General features: G+C 34.2%; 1 protein-coding gene across 2 annotated transcripts in view; it reads left to right on the plus strand.

Moving 5' to 3' along the window:
- Positions 1–20640, plus strand: part of LOC127788461 (uncharacterized) — a 41025-nt gene extending 20385 nt beyond the window's left edge. For both annotated transcript variants that reach the window (XM_052316747.1, XM_052316748.1), the window contains 13 exons: positions 4994–5141; positions 5385–5437; positions 6183–6241; positions 6683–6846; positions 11549–11703; positions 14793–14856; positions 14953–15025; positions 17499–17600; positions 17720–17816; positions 17887–18012; positions 18081–18322; positions 18418–18558; positions 20262–20640. In XM_052316747.1, coding sequence (XP_052172707.1) covers positions 4994–5141; positions 5385–5437; positions 6183–6241; positions 6683–6846; positions 11549–11703; positions 14793–14856; positions 14953–15025; positions 17499–17600; positions 17720–17816; positions 17887–18012; positions 18081–18322; positions 18418–18558; positions 20262–20444 — 1607 coding nt within the window. In that variant the 3' untranslated portion in view covers positions 20445–20640. The remainder of the gene's footprint in view (positions 1–4993; positions 5142–5384; positions 5438–6182; positions 6242–6682; positions 6847–11548; positions 11704–14792; positions 14857–14952; positions 15026–17498; positions 17601–17719; positions 17817–17886; positions 18013–18080; positions 18323–18417; positions 18559–20261) is intronic.
- Positions 20641–20939: the final 299 nt, after the last annotated feature.

Here is a 20939-nt window from a genome sequence, read left to right on the forward strand (position 1 = left end):
CTCACTTTGTAATTATCATTGGTCTTCGACGGTAGCTTTCCAATCTTGTAGAATTAGTATCCTAGGTTGTATACTAAAGGGGAAAGCATTTGTGTTGTGTGATGGGTTTTAAAGGCTACAAGATAGGGAAGGGAAATCAGTTAGAGTGGGTTAAGGTATAAATCTGGCAACACATAAGCATCAACACTAGGCCAAGAGTTGCGTTACAGATTTCCAAAAAGAATTCAAAAACTGAAGAGATTCTCTGGCATGTTTCAGGTACAAAAGTATATATTATGGACTTTTAAGGTCCGCTAATCTGGTAGGGTTATACCTCTGAATTGGAAACAATGGATTTTGACTACTAGAAATCCCAATGCATCTACTAAAAAGCCATAATTAAAATCTAGATGGCGTGAGTTAATCCAAGTTATGGCTTATCAAGGACCAGAGAACTAATGTCGACAGCATTGATTAATCCAAGTTAAGCTGTAAATACCTTTTTACTGGTGGTTGGTCTTAAATTCAGCCATTGCTTGTTCATTGTTTGAGAAGACGAGAGAAAGAGAGGGACAGACTGGGGAGTGGGGGTACCGAGAAAAAGAAACGCAACCAGGTCAATTTTATGGATCATTAGAAGGACCTGTATATGGTGTTTGTAGATTTAGAAAAGGCTTATGATAGGGTCCCTAGAGAAGTATTATGGAGGGTTTTAGAGAAGAAATGAGTTTGAATAGCCTATATACAAGCTCTTAAGGACATGTATCATGGTGCAGAGATAAGGGTCAGAACATGCGAAGAGGATACTGAACTGCTTAAAATTACAATGGGACTGCATCAAGATTCTGCACTAAGTCCATATTTATTTGCCTAAGTAATGGATGAACTCACTAAACGCATTCAAACAAAGGTGCCATGGTGTATGTGCAGATGAAACAATGTTGGTGGATGAAACAAAAGAGGGAGTGAACACTAAGCTTGAGTTGTGGAGAAACAATTTAGAATCTAAGGTTGCGTTCTTTTTGCTTTTCAATTTTTAATTTTGAGTTTTGAATTCATTTTGAGTTTTCTGTTTTGGTAGTCTATTTTTAGAAAATTGAAAACGCATTCTCTTTGTTATTTTAAAAAATTATTTCTCAAAATAGAAAATTAGAAAACGTGTTCTCTTTGAAATTTTGAAAATAATTTTTTAATAATATTTTATTCAATAAATTTGATTATTCAGTATATTAGAAATATTTAATGTTAATATATTATTAAAAAATATATATACATTTTAAAGTTAATGAATTTTGTAATATTTTTCCTATTATAATAATAAAATATGAATAAATAAATATATTTTGAGTTTAGAGTTTGTTTTGGATAAAAACAGTCAAAATAACTTTTTATTGTTTTGAGTTTTCTTTACAATTTTTTTTTTTTGTTTTCAAAAATACATTTTTAAAAACAGTAAATAGAACGCATTTTCATTATTTTAGAAAACTGAAAACTAAAAATGACTTGAAAATAGTAAAGAGAATGCAACTTAAGGGATTTAAATTAAGTAGAAGGAAAACATAATATATGGAATGTAAATTTAGTAAGAATGCAAGAGTGGAGGATGTTATAATAAATTAAAAAATCAAATCTTACAAAGAAAATACCATTATATTTGGGATCAGTGATTTAAAAATATGGAGAAATTCACGAGAATGTCACGCATAAAATTAAGGCAGGTTGGCTAAAATGGAGAAATGCATTGGGGGTGTTATGTGATGGTAAAATCCTATTAAAATTAAAAGAAAAATTCTATAAGATGCTATAAGACCAGTCTTGTTGTATGGATCAGAATGTTGGGCAGTCAAATACCTGTATGAGCAAAAGACGAGCGTAGCGGAGATAAGGATGTTAAGATGGATGTGCGGCCATACATGAAAAGATAAAATTAGAAATGAGGTTATTCGTAATAAGGTAGGAGTAGTGCCAATCGAGGAGAAGATGAGAGAAATTAGACTAAGATGGTTTGGTCATGTGAGAAGGAGACCAAGAGACGCCCCTATGAGGAGAGTTGATGAAATAGAACAATTAGTCAAAAAATGAGGTAGAGGCAGACCTAAGAAGACTTTGGGAGAGATATTAAAGTTTGATATGAAGTGTATGGGCCTAAATGAAGGTATGACAAAAGACAAAAATACATGGAAGTCTAGAATTCATGTAGCCGACCTTACATAGTGGGATAAAGGCTGGATATGTTGTTGTTGTTGTATACAGAATATTATGTTATCTTTAATTGTTAGAGACATTATACAAAATTTATTGAAAATATATAATTGTATATTGTTTGTATACATTCTGTTTGCATGATCTGTTGTAATTATTTTAAGTCTGTGGTGTATTGCATTTTAATTTTTTTTTATTTTTAGATTTAACTTATATTATTTATTTATTTAAGTATGTTAAAACTAGTCTGACCAAAGTCCGACTGTTAACACATACCCCTTTCCTTTTTTCCAATTTGTTACCTATTTGCTTCTTGGAAAATTGATGGTATCAGAGATATATCTCCCAAGAGTTATAAAGTTTTGTTACGTGTCTTTTTTACCCATTATTTGTATTTGTTGTGCACTTCTATTTTGTGTATGTGAGTGCCCCCTTTTTTAGTCTGTCTACATGCAATCATGTAGTTGCATTTGAGGGGGAGTGTTAGAAGGTGGTATACATTTTTGGGCTGCTTCCCAAACTGTCTAAGCTTCTAAAAGTTGGTAATTTAACATGATTAAAGTTATATTCTAACCAAGATGGAACTCAAAATTGATGTTTCCTTTTAGACATTATTCATATTGCCTTTTTTTAAAAAAAAATTCTTTCATGCGAATATTTTAATAAAATTCTTTCATAAATTCTTCAAAAAATGATTAGGTGGAAGATTATACTTTCCAAATTAAAATGCTTAAATGGTATTTGTGCTCTTTGAAACATTTTTTTTTACCATTCATTTCCTACATCTTTTTATTTTCTATATTTTAATTTGCATAGAAAACTTCTCTGTTTAAATGACTTTCAATTTCCTATCTAGCCTATGTTATTGACGAAAACATGCAGTTCCACTTTTATTGATAGTAAAAAGGATTGTTTCACATTTTGAGCCCAAGTTTTTATGGATTTTTCTTTGACCATAGGTGGCAAAAGGTGATTCTCCTAGGTAAATAAACACCATAATAGGATCAAGCAAAGCTGTGATGTTTTGTAGTTTTGACTGGTGAGGCAAACCTCACAAATCTCCATTTTGTTCTTAAATATTTATGATAAGTAATCTTGAAAAATAGTCTATTGTTGGTGGTCCTCTTTTTTTATAAGAGACTAGCAATCATACAATATTTGTCTTTTATTTTTACTTTTCTTGATAGAAGCATGCAATGGGAGAAGAGGGTTTTTCTTAATTAATGAAATTATTTAGTATGATCCTTAAATCAGAAAGTGTTGGATGAGTGGAGAAAGGGCACTTTAGTGCCTATTTATAAGATTAAAGGAGATGTTCAATTTTTTTTGGAAATTAGATGAATCAAGCTAATCAGCCACATTATGAAGCTTTGGGTGAGAGTGATTAAGCAAAGGTTGGGAAGAGAAACCAATTTATTTGAAAACCAATTTGGTTTCATGTATGGTAGGTCAATGATAGAAGCTATATACTTGTTGAGGTGCCTAATGGAATGGTATAAAGATAAACACAATATATGGTGTTTATAGATTTAAAAAAAGCTTATGACAAAGATCCTAGAGAAGCCTTATGAAGGGTTTTAGAGCAGAAATGAGTGTGAATTGCTTATGTACAAGTTATTGAAAACATGTATCATGAAGTAAAAACACATGTCAAAATATGTGGAGCAGATATTGAGGCTTTTCCAATTACAATTAGATTACGTCAAGGCTTTTCTCTCAGCCCTTACCAATTTGCCGTGGTAATATATGAACGTACCAAACATGTCCAAGCTGAGGTGCTTTAATGTATGTTATTTGTAGATGACATGGTTTTGGTGGACAAGACAAAAGTAGGTGTGAATACTAAGCTTGAGATATGGAAGAGCACTTTAAAATCTTGTTTTAAGTTAAGCAAATTAATAATGAAATATATGGAATGCCATTTTAGTAAAACTAGGAGATCAAGTCATACCAAGAAAAAACTAGTTCAGAGATCTTGGATCAATCATCTCAAAAGATTGATAGGTTAATGAGGATGATACTCATGGAAGGCATAATGGTTAAAATGGAAAAGTGCATCCAACATTTTATGTGATGGTAACTGAGTAAGATTCCATTAAAGCTAAAAGGAAAATTTTATAAGACAACTATAATATTAACTTTGGTGCATGGCATAGAATGTTGAGCAGTAGAGCACCAACATTTGCAAAATATGCATGCAATAGAAATGAGGATGTTAAGAATGATCTGCTACGTACAAGAAAAAATAAAATATACAGTAAGGTTATTTGTAATAAGGTTGTAGTGGGTTGTTGAAGATAAAGTGTCTGAGACACAATTAAGATGGTTTGGTCATGTGAAAAGAAGAGCAAAGACTTCTGTTAGGAGAGTGGATGGAGTGAAACTGACATCTAGCAAGAGGTAGAGGAAGATCAAGCAAAACTTTGAGGTAGACATTTAGATATGATACAAGTTATATGGGCCTTTATAGAAGATTAAGGTCATAGATAGAATGATTGGCGAGTTGGAATTTATGTGATTGACCTAGCATGTGGATAAAGGCTTGATATGTCGTAATCATTTCTATTTTCAATTTCCCATACTAACTATAATTGTTCCAGCTATGCTTTTTAGAGTTTAAGGTTTTGATTTCACAATATTCATTGTAATTTGCTATAGGCTAGTAATGTTTTTGTATCAGAAAAATGTCTGGTGCAGGAAATTCTAGGCAGTCATCCACTTCATCTAGTTTGAGGAAAAAACAATTATTTTATAAATTTGATCTGTTGATTATTATAATTTGGATTAATGTATTTCCCATTTCTTCTTGCAGAACCTTCTCTGGTTTTGCCTGCATTAGTTGGTCTTGTTTATTCATCAGATGAAGCAGTACAATCTTCTGCTAGAGATACATGTCTTTTTGTGCTCAAGTATAATAACAAAAATTATGAAGTTCTATCCATCCTGGTCGATTGTCTTAGGTATATTGCTGTTTGACTGTTACTTGTATCTCGCTTTCTTTCTTTCTTTTCATGGGGTTTGTTTGCAGGCTTATTAGTGTATTATCAGGCTTATAAAATTTTAATGGGTTGATTATCAAAGTGACTCGTTTCTGGAAACTTTGGAAAAGTACCAGCCTTTTGATTTTGCAATTTTTAATTCTTGAATTTGGTAGATCAGACAGAAGTTTTACATATCTAACTTTGTGCATTTTGCGTTTGCAGCAAGCTTTGCCAAATTCCAGATCTTCCAGAAGCTTCAGGAAATAAGGTGAAAGGTATGTGTCCTGTTTTAACTTACTATTGATCAAAGCATCTATTGAATCCTTGGTGATACACATTTTGTGCACTTCTTTTGGGTAAAAAAGAATTGGAAAATAAAATTTATGGTATTGACACTCTAGTACAAACTTCCAAAGACCCAAAGCTCATTATCCACAAAGCCATTTCCTGACTGCTTCAACTTATTCTCAGAGATGCCTTTTATGATTTTACTTTCATGTACATATAAAACACTTTAGCATGACATAGGGAATGCACAGGATCAGGATTCAATACCCAAATCCTTCAATAAGTAGATATGGCTTACTCTTTACTTTAGCCACTTTATTTTGTACTCCCAATTATGAATGGTGGGTCCAATAGTATGAATCTAATTTTTTGTCAATCATTTCCAAAGTCAAAAACTCTAAATTAAGCCCATCAAATGGCCCATCAAATGGAGAGCCTGTATACATATATTATCCATCCTTCGTGCATTGGAGATCTATCTTTAATAGCTATTTGCTCTGGAGACACACAAAAGAAAATCCTGGCCAAACAGATTAGATATGGATTTGCAGAAAAGATATTCATTTGTGAGCTTGAAATATTACAGAAACTATTTTAATACCAAATGGTCGTAATATTCTGATTTTTTTAACTCTCCTCCATAAGAGTGGCCAGTGAAACTAGTTTGTTAAATAGCTTCCAAATTTACTTTTTTACTTTTTCTCGATCTATATTATCTTTGTTACATTGTAGGTGGTCGGAACTTGGATGCTGATAGAGTGCTCAAACTTATTCCGCAGTGGTCAAAAAGTGTAAGCTGATCATTTCATGACATGTGCAATGTGTTTAGGTGTCTCTGCTCATAACCTTTGTTCAGCAGAGTTCTTAGCATATTCTTGGTACTCAAATGTGGCCGTGGCTCCACTTATTACTCCACACTTGTTAGTCGCTGGTTGTACCACCTGCATGGATGTTTCAATACACTGTGCTTGCAAATATTGTACTTTGTGTCAGTGAAATTAAATTATTCCTTTGTCAATCTCACCCGTCTCTTTTAGCTTTATTTAGCATGCATATTGGTGATTTGTTGTCCCAATGCTTGCATAACTTTGCCAACTTTTTGTCAATTGCAATTTAAGTGTGTTTACATTACCTGCATATGTGCTTTCTTGTACTGACAGTTAATATTTTCTTGAGTTCGCATTTTATTTTGGATTGCACCTGAAGGCTTATTTCCATTTACAATAATATAGGTTGAAGACTGGAACTTGTTAATTGAGCCATTGATTGACAAGATGTTTTCCGAGCCATCAAATGTAATTATGGTCAGGTTGCTAAGTTATATAAGTGAACAATTAGCCGATACTGCAGACATAGTCTTTCAGCGTCTTCTATTTCATATAAAACAACAGAATGGGTGAGTATGTTTTGTATTGTGTTTTTTTATTTATTTTTAATCTCATTTGCAGTCTTTGGTGTTAAAAATATCATTTGTCTCATTCTTTGCCTTGCTACTTTAATTCTTAGAATCATATTGACTTGCTGTCATGGTCGTATTTCTTTAAGGATAAATTACATTAACCACTGTTTAGCAAAAAAAATTATACTAACCACCCCTAAGGTTTGGCATAATTACATGGACCTCCCCCTAGTTTGGCATAATTATAGGGACTTACCTTGAAATTTAAAACTTGCATCAGTCAATACCCTTGCCATTAAACAACAATTAAATTTTCTACCCCCCCCCCCCCCCCCCCCCCCTTCTCTCTCTCTCTCTTCCTCTCAATCTTCAAGAATGATCCTTGGATTCATTGTGAACCCCAAGATGATCCTATGGTTTGCAAACCCCAAAATTGTTCTGGTGTTTTCTTTGGCGACGCACTTCTACTCCAATTTGTTCTCTTTTTTCCTCCCCTTGCTCTCTCCTCCCTCCCTCTACCCATCTTTCTTCAAATCAAAGAACCCACATTTTTTTTCTTTTGTGAAAGAGCACCAGACCTTGGGTGGGTAATGTAATTTACCCTTTCTTTAATATAACTGCTACTTTCATTATTAAAAATTAAACATTATGATCATAGAATGCAAAGACATCACGTCATGTTTTTTTTGCTGGGGGATTGGCTAGGAACAATGCAGGTAGCTAATAAAAAGCTGGATGACTGGTGTGCCACTGTGCCACAGAAGAATCAGAATTCTTTTAAAAAATAATGATATTTAAAAATTTCCAAAATACTAGTACCTAGAAAATATTTCCCAAACTAAATTTGCCACATCAGATTACATGCTGGAATTTATTCAGTTTGTAAAATTGGGGAAAAAAATACTGTTAGGACAAGAGGTTTTAGTACCAAAACCTCTGGTTGTCAACCGAACACACCTAATGTAATACTCAAAAGGGAGCCCATAATCAGCGCCTTACCCATGGTGAACCATTGCCCCACTATGGTAAACAAACCTTTGTATGTATTACATCATAACAATAACCAATAATAAAAAAATAAAAATAAAACAGAATAACATCAATCACAACTAATATAAATTATGTCAATGTCTATACCAAACCCTATTTGTAATAAATGGAGCAAACTACTAAGAATGCCAAAACTAGGAAATAAAATAACTAATGCCCACAAGAATGAACATGGGGCCTACCGAGACAAAATAACCATACCATGAACTCAACTGGACTAAATTGGATGCTCGAACTGTCTAATGTGTCGCTTTTGTGAATGAAGTGTGATTTGAAGAACACAACACATAATATTGTTTGAGTTGAAGCTCAGTGAATAGAAAACATTTACTATGATAGAATGTGGACAAGCAATACGCACAAGTTTTGTACATGAAAGGTTTTCCTTTCAAATCATGCAAGAAAAAACTTTTTTTTTTTTTTTTTTCATTTTAGAGCTTTTTTTTTTTGTTTCAACAAATTTCTTTTCTTTTTCACATTTTTTTGTAGAGACAATACGGTTTGTTTCTTGAGAATATACTAAACAGATGGAATCCATATAGCACATCTGTCATGGGCCACATCATCACCATTGATCATGGCAATGTAAATAACCAATCCATGTGTTATAGTTGACACATGGGGTTAGCAGTGCCCTTGCTAACTAGTTTCAGATCAAGGTGCACCAAGGCTAATGTTTACTGCTATTAGCTATAGTGTTCCATCAAAGGTTCTCCCAAAAAACTTATTCCTTGCAGAATTCAATTATCAATCAATAATATTGATATCCAATAATTCCCATCATTATGCCAACGAAGTCATAACTCACATAGTCAAATGAGCGCAGCATAGTCATATTATTCAGTAATATTGAATAATAAAGGGCTTGTCTGTCACAACCCCAGGGGTAAGTCTGTAAATGTAATGGTAGAACAACTTGTATTAATTGTGAGTGGTTAATTAGCTTGGGGGGGGGGGGGGTGTTAAGTAGTTAGGGGGTTAGAACTGTACAAACAGTCAAATCTTTACTGTTGCGTTAGTTAACTTTACTGTTAGCTTGCTGTTATACTGTTAGAAGCGCTGCTATAAGCTCTATAAGAGACCAGCGGCAGTGGAAGGGAAGATCATCGAGACTGCTTGAATTCCTTCAAATTGCCCCGCCCACAATCTGAGGGCTTGACATTGTCCTGATAATAAAGGGCTTGTCCTAAACCCTAAGCTCTACCATATACAGACACAAAGATTTTATATCTATGAAGTTCAAAAGGTTTTGACAGGAAAATTTTCTTCAGGTATTAAAAATTCCAATTTGTGCAATCATAGAAAAATAAATTATTCATGCACAACAATTGATGAGGAAATTTTCTAAACCATGTCTGATATATATTGTCTACTTACAGTGATTGTGCCCAAATAGCTAGCTTTGTTGAATACAAATCAGGTATATCAAAAGAACCTATAATTCAAATTATGCAATCAACTAATCAAATTACAATTCCTATATCAAATTCTAATTACTGAAATATATATCCATTTCTAATTTCTGTTGTTATGATGACGAAATTATAAGAATACCCCTCTTACCTTTAAATTAGTCAAATTTAAAATTAATGTAGGCTGGAAAATAATTTTTGGGTTTATAACACCTCATGCTTTGATTGATGATTAAAAGAAGAATAAAGGTGAAGAGTCAACATACTGTTGATCGAACGGTTGACTATAGGGAAAATTGATGTGTTGTTGAAAAGAGTCAACAATCAGTCAACTTTTGATTGAATCATGGAAGCAGACAAGTTAAAACTCAAGTAACTGACTTTAAAAATTGATTTTGAAGGCTTAAATGAAAGGATAATCTAGTGCATTTTTAACATAGAATTCACATGGTGAGATTATTCCGGTGATATAAATATTATTATTAATTAATTTTGGTTGGGATTTGTGGAAGTTGTATTAGTGGTTAATTAAAGAGATTAAGGGCCTAATTAAGCATTTGGAAGTCTTAAATTACCCGGACTAATCTCCAATATTCTGGAGGATGGAAGAACAGGCAGCTAGGTGTCACACTAGGGAGAATGCCAAACAATAGGGTCCAGGCGGTTGCAAGACGAGAAGGCACATGGCAGGAGGTCAGCTGCTTTACCTCTGTGAACAGGCTTTAAAACACACATTGAGGTAGAGAGAGAGGCTTTCCAAGGGTAGAGGCTCCCAATGTGAGGAAGAGGAAGGTGAGGGAAAAACTAATTAAGCATTTAATTTTGTACAAAACTGCAAATGCATATTATGCATGTATCTTTTGTAAGAAAATTGTAAATGAAGAACAAAAATAGAACAGACTTATTTTTGTCATAAACTAAAATATCACAAAAATATAACTTTCTGAAATATGAAATTTTCATTTAATATAAATATTTATTCTGGAAATTATTTTTTTTATAGTGGCTCTTGTATTATAACAAAAAAATATATTATAAGATAATATGAGAAAAGATATATTTCCATGAATATAAAATTCTTCTGCAAAAGTTTTTTTGGTTGAATATTATAATTTGCTGAAAGTAATATGAGCACCATGAGGAAAATTGTTGAATCAAAACATTGGGAAAATTATATTGTTGTCTGTGCATCCACAGGATGTTGTTTCTGATTGTAATTTTGTTACAGACATGCTAACTCCAAAAGGGATAATTTGTTGGAGCTAGTTATATTGAACAGATATTCATGTCAAATAGCAGCTGAAATATTGCTATTACATTTTTGGTGTTATAACAGTGTATGAAACCATATCAAAGCCTCTCAAATTTTGTTGATGAATGATTTTGTCCAGAAAACACATATCTGGGCCTGAAAATATTTTAAACGTCTTATTATTTCATTTAAAACGGAAAATAATTACTCTATTGCGGTTCCTTTGTCATATCCTTCATTTTTTTTTCTTTTCATCATCTCAATTTCTCTATCAAGGTTTCCTTTGTTGTATCTCCTTCTCTTTCATTTCACCATCTCCCTCTTATTCCCTGAGCACTTGCCTTGCTCAAACTAGAGATTTGGACAAAGCTATGGCCCTCTCATTATTTGTTAATCCATACCATTATCTGATGCATGTATGTGCTTTACTTAACCTATTTTTAATAAATAGTACCTATCCAATTACACCTATAAAATATTTTCTTTGTTAAGAACTGCTTTGTGCGCTTCAACTAGAACACACATGCATTATCATCTCCCAGTAAACAGCCCCATCTTTAAATAAGAAAATAGACAAGTTTTGATTGAATCATGCCATAAATGTAGCAAATGAGCATTAAATTGTGATCTTCAGGAAATCTCTTATCATCAATTCAAAAATGGACAATTATATTCCTTTTATTTTCAATTTAGTTGTTCTTCAATAATTTGAATTAATCCTAAAAGTTGAAAATTTTTCCATTGTTCATTTGCATGTGTGTACTTCTTGTCTTCCTCTGAACCTTGAAGAGAATCTAGATTCATGTTTCTTCATAAAGCCATTGTTTGATAGGATATGGTTTAGTTGTTAGTCATAAACAATTCTATCTGTCGTCTAACCTCTCTCTCATTATTATCAGTAGCATCGTGCCATCACCACTTTTTTATTTTTTGTTTTCTTAGTTGTTATTGTTTTTGTGAAATTGATGACAAATCTCTTGTGCAGATTGGACACTCAAAGCTATGAAATTGATAATACTGCAAAATTGGAGCATTCTCCGTTTAATCGTCTTTGTCCATTACTTATCGTGAAGCTGCTTCCACTAAGAGTTTTCAATGATATTAATTCTCCACTTAATTATGGTGAATTTCGCAACCAAGGTACAATGCTATTTTGACGGAACATCAGTACCCCTCCCCCCCCCAAAAAAAAAAAATAATAATAATAATAATAAATAAATAAAAAATCTATTTTTAATTTGAATATCTCAAGTGCAGTTCTATGTTCTGATATTTTTTTAGTAAATAATGATTGTAATGATTATCTGTCTCTTAGCTATATTCTTGTTGCTGTATCTGATGAAATTTTGATGCATAGAATCTTAAATTCTTGCGTTCATGGAGAGAGGTGCTCGCTGATTTTGTTTAATATCAACCATCACATCTTTTCCATGAGTAACATCCTCCTTAATCTCCCATTCTCCTTAAACAATTAATCCAAGATATCAAAAATAATCTTTCATTGGGATAACTTAATCTCTAAGTCTCATAATAACATAACACTTTTTTCACCACCTTCATTGAATAACATTGAGAAATACTTTTTCCATATCTCCTTAATCACCTCCCATTTGCTTGCACTTATGATTTTTGTCTTCTATGCATTTCACACTTGGCTGAAATCCTTTTTTTTTCCTTTCTCTTACTCTGGCTGACATAGTGTGTGTGTCAGTGTGTATTAGATCCTTTTCACCTCTTTCGTGTCAAGTTGTTGCTGCAAATTTTCAAAAGCTTTTAGTTTTGCTTCTCTAACCATCTTTTTTGCCAAATCATACCTTTTCAGGTTTTATTTATTACGACATGCATGTAATGTTTTGTAGTAGCTCTCTTAGTTTTGCTTTTTCTCTTTTACCTCTTCATTCTACCACTAAGAATCTTCTTGGTCTGATGCATTTTTTGTATTTCAAGTAGCAATAACCATCTCAATCCATTTATACAATTTAATCTCTACTGGCACACTTTTTTCTCAAAAATAGATGGTTTCCACCTTTTAAATATCACCATCTAATTCTTGGGCTTGTTTTGCATAATTTTTCCTCGGTTTTTTGATATGGGTGTCAAGGACCATAAGTGTGTGTTGAGTAGTTCAGCATTTGTTAGTATAATTTACTATCTTATAACATAAGTAGTCCTCTTGTCCCATAAGAAAGTAGTCTATTTCGGTAGTTGATAAGCCATTTTTATATGCAACCAAATGTTACTCCTATTTCTTGAACCTAGTATTAGCTATAATGAGTTCATATGCCATGGCAAAATCCAAAATAGCTTTGTCATCATTATTTCTCTCTAAATCCATGGCATTCATTTACTCATCTCTATACTACTAAGTCACCTCCTATAATAATCTTCTCTCCTCTGAGTACTTCTTGTACGAATCCATCTGAATCATCCTAAAAATTTTTATCTCTCTTCTCCTGGCCGACTTGTGGTGCAGGTGTACTACTAATATTCATTGTTTGTTCCTCTAGAACAACTTTAGTTACGATAATGCTATCTCTTATTCTCTCTGCATCCACTATCCCATCCTTTAAATCTTATCCATAATAATCTCTTCTCCATTCACTTGATCTTTCCCTGAGTACTGAAGTTTATATCCCAATTCTTTTAACATCTTAGCCTTCTATCCAACCAACCCATCCTGTCTCCTGGAGGCAAATAATAATAATTTTTCTCTTAATTGTGATGTCCACCACTTTCACAAATTTTTTCTGTCGAAGTTCAGATTTTTCATGGTCCAATCCTTTATCTATGATCCTAATCTAACTTCTTTGCTTGCGTCTTATATGAAAATGGGGGAACTCTTGTAAATTTCACATCACATTTGAGTGTCAGTGCAATAGCCTTAGGTCATTCTTCACTGCACTTAGGCAATAGAACGCTCCCTGACAGGGTTATGCCCCAATCATTTCTCATTTCTATAGAATTCATGGTGTTTTATTTGATGAGTTATATGTTGGTTATCAGTTACCGAACACATCTCTCTTCATCTATCTGGGCTTTGGACTGAGTATCGAAAGGAGGAACCTTTAGGCGTCGAAGTATTGAGCAATCCATTGGCAGAGTTAAAATCTCATTAAAATCTAATAAATTAATTATATGAACCACAAGTACCTAATTTTTACACATGCACAAGATTCCTACTAAATTTGTGGAAACTATAGACAAATAAGTTAAGAAAAGATATGAGAATGCCAGATTGTTATAAGAATAGGATGTAAAGAAAAAATTCTAATGATAATATTTGTGTACTTAAAAAAAATATATCCATGTGCAATACAAGAGTCTGAAGTAAAGTCTGATTTTTTTTTACTGCAAGGATTATTTTGCTAGCAAGCAACTCAAGCATATGCAATGGTGTGACTGTCTGATGAGGAATGCTTAGTAATGATCTGGAAAGTCCGAGCAATACCATTTGTTGTTAAATGAAGTAGGCAATAACAAAATAAAAGGAGCTTACTGAAAGCAGTTAAATGGAAATTGGAATATGTGAAACACGAGGACCAGAAAAAAGGATGGCATGACCCGAAGTCTGCAGGCTCCTGCACTGCTGTAGCTATACCTGTGTTTATGATATTGGATCAATAGAAACAGGAGACTTTGATTTATAGAGCATAGAGTAGAAGTAAACAGCTATCAAACTTTATCCTTCTTGGTTCTAATTTCTTCAGACCAATACAGGATTAGTTAACTCAGAATTAAGTCCCCGAAGTAATTTTTACCACAAAAATAGAAACTCACCTGGTCATAATTTCCATCTGGTGAATTTATCTTATTGACCTCCTCCTTTTTATTTCATTTCTCCATTGGCACCAATAATTAGTAGGACTGACAGTGGAATAATATCCTTTAGGATTCTGATAAGCTTGTCACAAATACTCTTGATTAAGACATTTATGAGTGCCCTCTATATGTCCCATGGTTTCTAAATTGAGTATAGTTTATACAAATTCATGTTATTTTCAAGTTCAAATAGTATGTTGTCCATCCCATCGGAAGGGTTTTTTGGCTAAAACATCTCGACAGAAGTTTTGCCATTAAGAAACAAATATTCTACTTTATTGTGTAATCAAGTTCTTAAATACAGGCAAAACCAAAAATCCTTGATACAGGATATTTTGCCTTCCAGGCTTTGTTGGAAACTGAGAATCATATTTCTGTGACTAACCTTTCTTTTTGTTATCGGAAACTAGGTAAGGGATATCTCAACATTAAGGATGCAGAGTACGAGTGTGTTGCTGGAACCCTTCTAAATAGGTTGCTTCTCAAACCCATAATTTTAACCCTATTTTGTTTTTGTATTTTCATTACATTCTGGACAAGGAGCTGATGTTGCCCTACTATGTATTTCAGGGCATTCAACAAATTTGAATTTGAGGATGTTCGGAAACTTGCTGCTGAGCTCTGTGGGCGGATTCACCCCCTGGTACATAAACAAAAACAAAGTTTATCCTTTACTGCATATAGTAATTGCTTTAGTTTAACTTTTTTCCTTTTTGGGGTTACCCTAAACCTTTATTAGCATATTAAACAAAGAGTTATTACTATGGTTAGTCTACAAAGTGCTGCTAAAGGGGAGTGGGGGAGGGGAAGAAATAAAGTAGAAAGTCTTGAAACGTTGTTACTTGGACAGCATCTTAATACCTGGTCACATTTGTAGCTCATTTCTAGCATGACACACTGCATAAGAGAGGTCTTTACAGGGTGTTTGGCAATTGTTTCCTGAAATAAGAACCTAGGTATAAGGATGTAGGCATCCAGGAACTTTTGTCATGAGTTATTAATGTAGCTTGACTGCTTGAGTTCTACTTCGCTTAAGTTCCATCTGGATTTACACGCATTTCCATATTTTAGCAACAAGAAATTGCTGATCTCTAGAGTATTGAAATGAAGAAACTGCAGGAGGGCATAGCTAGAACTCGTAATAATTCCAATAATAATATTATGCTCTCTTCAGGGAATGTCCGTGTGAGATAGTGGGTTCTTGGGTTATTTCTGCATAAAACATTTGAGCACACTTCCCTGAAGCCTAAGATTTTTGCAGAAGATTCTTGTTGCAGCCTCGGAGGAAATTCCATGTCAAGCTACACCTGGTTGCTTGTTTTTATCTTTTTATGTATTTACTTCTGAATTCTAAGAACTTATGTTGAAGTACTGAAATCAGGAAAATAAAAAAGTGTCCCCAGTGTAGATTCCTGCTTTGCTAGAGTTGCAGAGGATTTAGGGTCATGTTTGTATGTAGCCTTACCAAAGTTGTGGGAGCAGCCTCTTTGCATAGCAAGGGTAAAACTCCGTACAAAAACAACCCATCCCCAACCCTCACTGAAGAAGGCAGCCTTGTGGACTAGGAACACTAAGTACTAGAACATAAGTTCTTAGAATTCAAGTAATATCTGTATTTAACCCTAATGAGAATGTTGACCTGGGCTTCTACACTTAAAAGAGTAGTGAGAAAAATGGATTTTTTAATCAGAATTTATGTAGGAAAATTTCATGTCTGCATTTGTTGATAAAAACTGTGAAAGAAGAAAAGAAAGAAAGATAGAGAGAAAATTGAGAAGAAAGAACTGAATTCTCAAATTCTTAATGAGGATCTCAAATGATAGAATGAGACTAGTTGAGTTTATGTACTACTAAATAGAGTTTCTAACAAACTAACTGTTACTGACAGCTGGCAGTAACAAACTGAGCAGATAACTGCTGTTTGTTAAAACATAACAAAACTAACTAGCCACATACCGTGCCCTTATCTTTTCCATGAGTGCCACAACTTGGGATCTGCACCATATCATGGTGCTTTATTTTCTCATCATTACATAATATACAATTACACTTTCTTCTTTATGCCATGACAGTGTTTGCCTGGGAATGGTTGTCTTGTCTTAAGGCACAGACGTGTGTGATCATTGAACTGCTGGTGCTAATAATGAAGTGATGTCCTATAATTAGGGCCATTTTGTGGCCTGCTAAACTGGTAAAGAATACCCAATATACCAGACAAAGAGCATTCATGGTTGTAAACCATTGCTGGTGGAGGCTAAAAATGGCAGGGTTTACCATTCATCGTCTTCCTTGTATTTTTGTTATGTCATTCAAATTCCAAATGGGGAAATGAAGATGGGAGGATATCTCTCTGGAATATATTGAATGAATTATTACCTAACCAGACACGAGAACAAGAGAATTAGACTTGCCATAAGAGTGAGAGTGGCTCCATACAGGCAAATCGGGATTGCTAAGGTGAAGTGGAGCCAACAACAAAAACAGCAGAGAGCTGAAAGTCGTTCTAGGCCTTGCACCTGTAATCAAGTACTGCCCTATAATCAGGCTAATTGCCTCCATAGACTGACCAAGAATACCCAAAGTATATGATGACAAACATAATGTAGACCACTGCGAGTGGGGACATTGGAGGCAAAAAATAGCATCATTTACAGTCCATCTCCATGGCATTCAATTTCCACAAGGAAAAACAAAGATGCAATCATAGTCTTCCTGGGTTCCGTTAATGTGAGGTCTTGGCAGATCCAATATGATGATAAGGGGAAAATGCCACAAGGATGGCGTGGCAGCCCCATTCAACTGCTGCATGCTGGCTCTTGAACATTGCAGCTACCTCTGTCTTGGCAACATTGTGATGCCCTTTAGGAAATCTATAGGATCATGATGGATTTTCCTTATAACCTATATTTAGTAGATAACTTCTTTAAATACTTATGTGACCAGTATTCCTTAAATTATAGCTATTCATTTATTTATTTAAAATGATCTTGTTATTGCGCTACTATTCCTTTGTATAATGTATTCTTGTTGCATGACTTCTGTTATTCTGGTGTATGATGTACTTATTTATGTTGTCGTTTTATCTTTTTATTTACTCCTGTCTTGTGATTCTGCAGGTGCTATTTCCAGTTATTGCCTCACAGTTGGAAAGAGCCACAAACGCTCAAGATGTGCTGAAGATAAAAGCTTGTTTGTTTTCACTTTGTACATCTCTTGTGGTAATGTCTACATCCATTTGTCATGACTTGCGACTGTTTGTTCTGGGACTGGATTTCCTTCATGTGCTATTGTTAAAATAAGATCCAGTAGCTGTTCTAAGCAGCATTCTGTCATACAGGTTAGGGGCAAGGATTCAATTTTACATCCTGCTTTGCTCAAAATTAGGAACACTATAGAAACTGTGTTGCTGTGGCCTTCACTTGATGGAGATGAAGGTGACTAAGTTGCCATTCCTAAACTTGCTGATCCTCTACTACTACTAAAGCCTTCTTTTTCCCTTTTCAGTTTCCAAGGCCCAACATGGATGCATTGATTGTCTAGCACTGATTATATGTACTGAACTGCACACTCCGGAATCATTCAAGGACTTAACCGCAAAGAAAACAAGCCTTGTTGGAATAAACAGTCTAAGTTGGTATCTCATTCAATTTTGTGATTAGTGCTTCTGCCTGCTCACTGATCTTTTGTGATGTATCCAGAGGATGCTGCAATGGGGAATTCACTACTCAGTTATGTGATCCATCAATTAACATGTGAAAAGCACGAGGTGGCTTCCTCTGCCAAAATGCAAACTGAAGATTGCAAACATGACAAATCAAAATCTCATTCATTTCGTTTATGCATGGGTAATGTCCTCATCAGCGCTTGTCAAAAGATCTCCGATTCTGACAAGACACACTTTGCTCAGAAAATACTTCCGCCTCTAATTCAGTCTGTTGAGGTACGGTTATGATCGAATGCCAACCAGGTGTATTGACTTTTCAATTAGGCAGGCATTTTTAATTGTCTACTTATTCATCTTGGTCATGTTGGCAGGTGATAATGGAATCAGATATTAGAGCTGCGTGCGTCCAGGTTTTCTTTTCAGCTGTATATTATCTCAAGTCTGCAGTTCTTCCTCACGCATCTGATCTTCTCACTGTCTCTCTGAAATCTCTTAAAGAGGGATCAGAAAAAGTAAGAATGAGTATGATAGTGTTTCCTTTAGCAATCATTAGCATTCAAGGTCTCCAACTTAATTTGGGAAGTAACTTCTTTGTTCTGACCTATGATCCATGCATCCTTGCTGTCTTTATTTATTTTTTACTAGAGTGGCCTGTGCTGTGCATGTACACATCAAAAAATAAACATTTATTTAGTACGCATGATATTTTATGAAAAATTTTAAACAAAATAAGAGTTGTTTTAATGGAAAATAGGGTGTTTATAAATTAGTTATAACTTATAATCAAAGATCATAAGTTCAAATTGTGTTAACATAATTTTTTTTTTTAAACAAAAGTTACATTACCTGAAAGGGTACTTTCAGGATTATTGAAGTTTGACAGGGCTTCAAAAATGGTAACACCAATTGATGGTCTTGCTTGTATAATAAAATAGATTTATCATTCTCAAGGGCACTTACTGTTAGTAGTTGCAGATTTGTGTGCATAGCCTAACTGCTCTCTGTATTTGGTGAACAGAGTTCACTTGATTTTGGAAGTTCATAACCAAAAGCCAAGAGTGCTGGTGTCATGAATTGGTTATTTGCACCAAAATAAAAGCAAAATTTTACATTAAGTAATTGTTGTTGATGCGGGGGAACCTGGCTAGGTCCCCTAATTAGTGGGTCTCTACTGGAACTGCTAGCTAATCTGTGCAATTCGCACTCTGCCAGTTAAAATTTTCCATTTTTGTACTATTTTCATTAGAACTTGTATTAGGAATGCTATGCATGTTTTTATGTTCATTTTGTGCACATTTACATGATTTTACCACTTGATTCTGACTTCTGAAAGTTTATGCCCTTTTTGTCACTTGAAGAGTATCGGAGGTATGTGTCATATATTGATATTAATCAAGCACATTTTTCCCTTGGAAAATTCTTGTGTAAACTATTGAGTCACTGAATCTATTTTTGTACCTTAGCATTATTAGTATACGTTACTGTGAAAGTAACATGCACGCTTGAATGCAATTTGGAAAAAGAAGAAATCTCAGTACTTTTTTCCTTCAATGAGGCATAGGAAGTGCATCGCCTGAAACACATCAGAATGGACTCATCTCTCTGATTAAGAACAACAATCACAATCATCATGGCATCCCTAATTAACATAAACCAGCAGTAGGTGGACAGGCATAAAACCTCAATATTGAGGTCTTTAGCAGGTTGTTTGATGCCACTCAACTTTATGGACTTGGGGCAACTATTCTGGCTAACTAGCATCTGAAGTTTATTCACCTTAATTCTGCGTCAAGATCCATTGATTTAGTATGCATTTTCTGACAAGAGTAACAATGGTTTGCGCTGGTTTTGTTTATTTTCCATGAAAATAAAGAAAACCATAAAATTCTGTCTCTGAACATGCGTTATCTGATTACAGAGGAAAGTTCATGCTACTTTTTTGTGCAACTGGATATATATTATCCTTTTGTTGCTTAGTCATCCTCCATTTAAACCATATTCATATTCTTTTCTGGGCTAGTATTAGTATAGCTCTTGAACCATCAACAGGGATTCTGGTTGTCATTTATAGACTATTTATGTTTTGCTCAACCATGCATTCAATGCTCCAGCTTTCTCCTCATCAGAGGGTCTAATGATGGAAATGCACCAATCTTCTGATTCCTTTACTGAATTGTTTTTACCTTTTTCTGAATGGCTTTATGCTGTTGAACAGGAAAAACTGGCTGGTGCCAAGCTATTGGCATCCCTGATGGCGAGCGAAGAACCGGTTGTGGAGAGTATCGCGACAGGATTACTGGCGGCAAAAACAGTGCTTTCGAGCATATCCTCATCAGATCCTTCACCAGAAGTACGTCTTGTGTCCAAACAGTTGCTTACATGCTTGACTTCTGTATAGATTAACCCAAAAGCAGAAACCTTCTTCAACTTCTGCACTTTTTGATGTACTTTTCTGAAGTGTATATAGTGTTTCTCTGTTTTTTGCTGTATAGATATGCATCAAGTTGCTTACTTAAAGGTAGATGTGAGTTGTGCTGAGTATAATGGGAATCTGAAGTTGTTGATTCCTTACTCTCTCTTCAAATTTGCTTCTACTTTGATCATGCTTCCTGGGATGTTGACCATTTCTTACCTAAGTTAAATATTTGTTTCTGATTTAGGAGCAGAGCAAAACCCTGGGCAATGTTTGGTGTGCTTTAGGCTGGGTTTGAAACAAAGGGCCCCTTTTAGGGGGATTATAATAATTTCATGAATATTGTATTGATATTATTAATTAATCCTATAAGTTCATCAATATAACTCATTTATATTGATGAACTTAAATTTATTAAGATCCGAGTTATAGTATTTACCTTTTAAGTTTACGAATGTTTTTGAAAGAATTGTTTATGGA

This window comes from Diospyros lotus, chromosome 13 (assembly GCF_014633365.1).
Source record: "Diospyros lotus cultivar Yz01 chromosome 13, ASM1463336v1, whole genome shotgun sequence".
NCBI lineage: Eukaryota > Viridiplantae > Streptophyta > Magnoliopsida > Ericales > Ebenaceae > Diospyros > Diospyros lotus.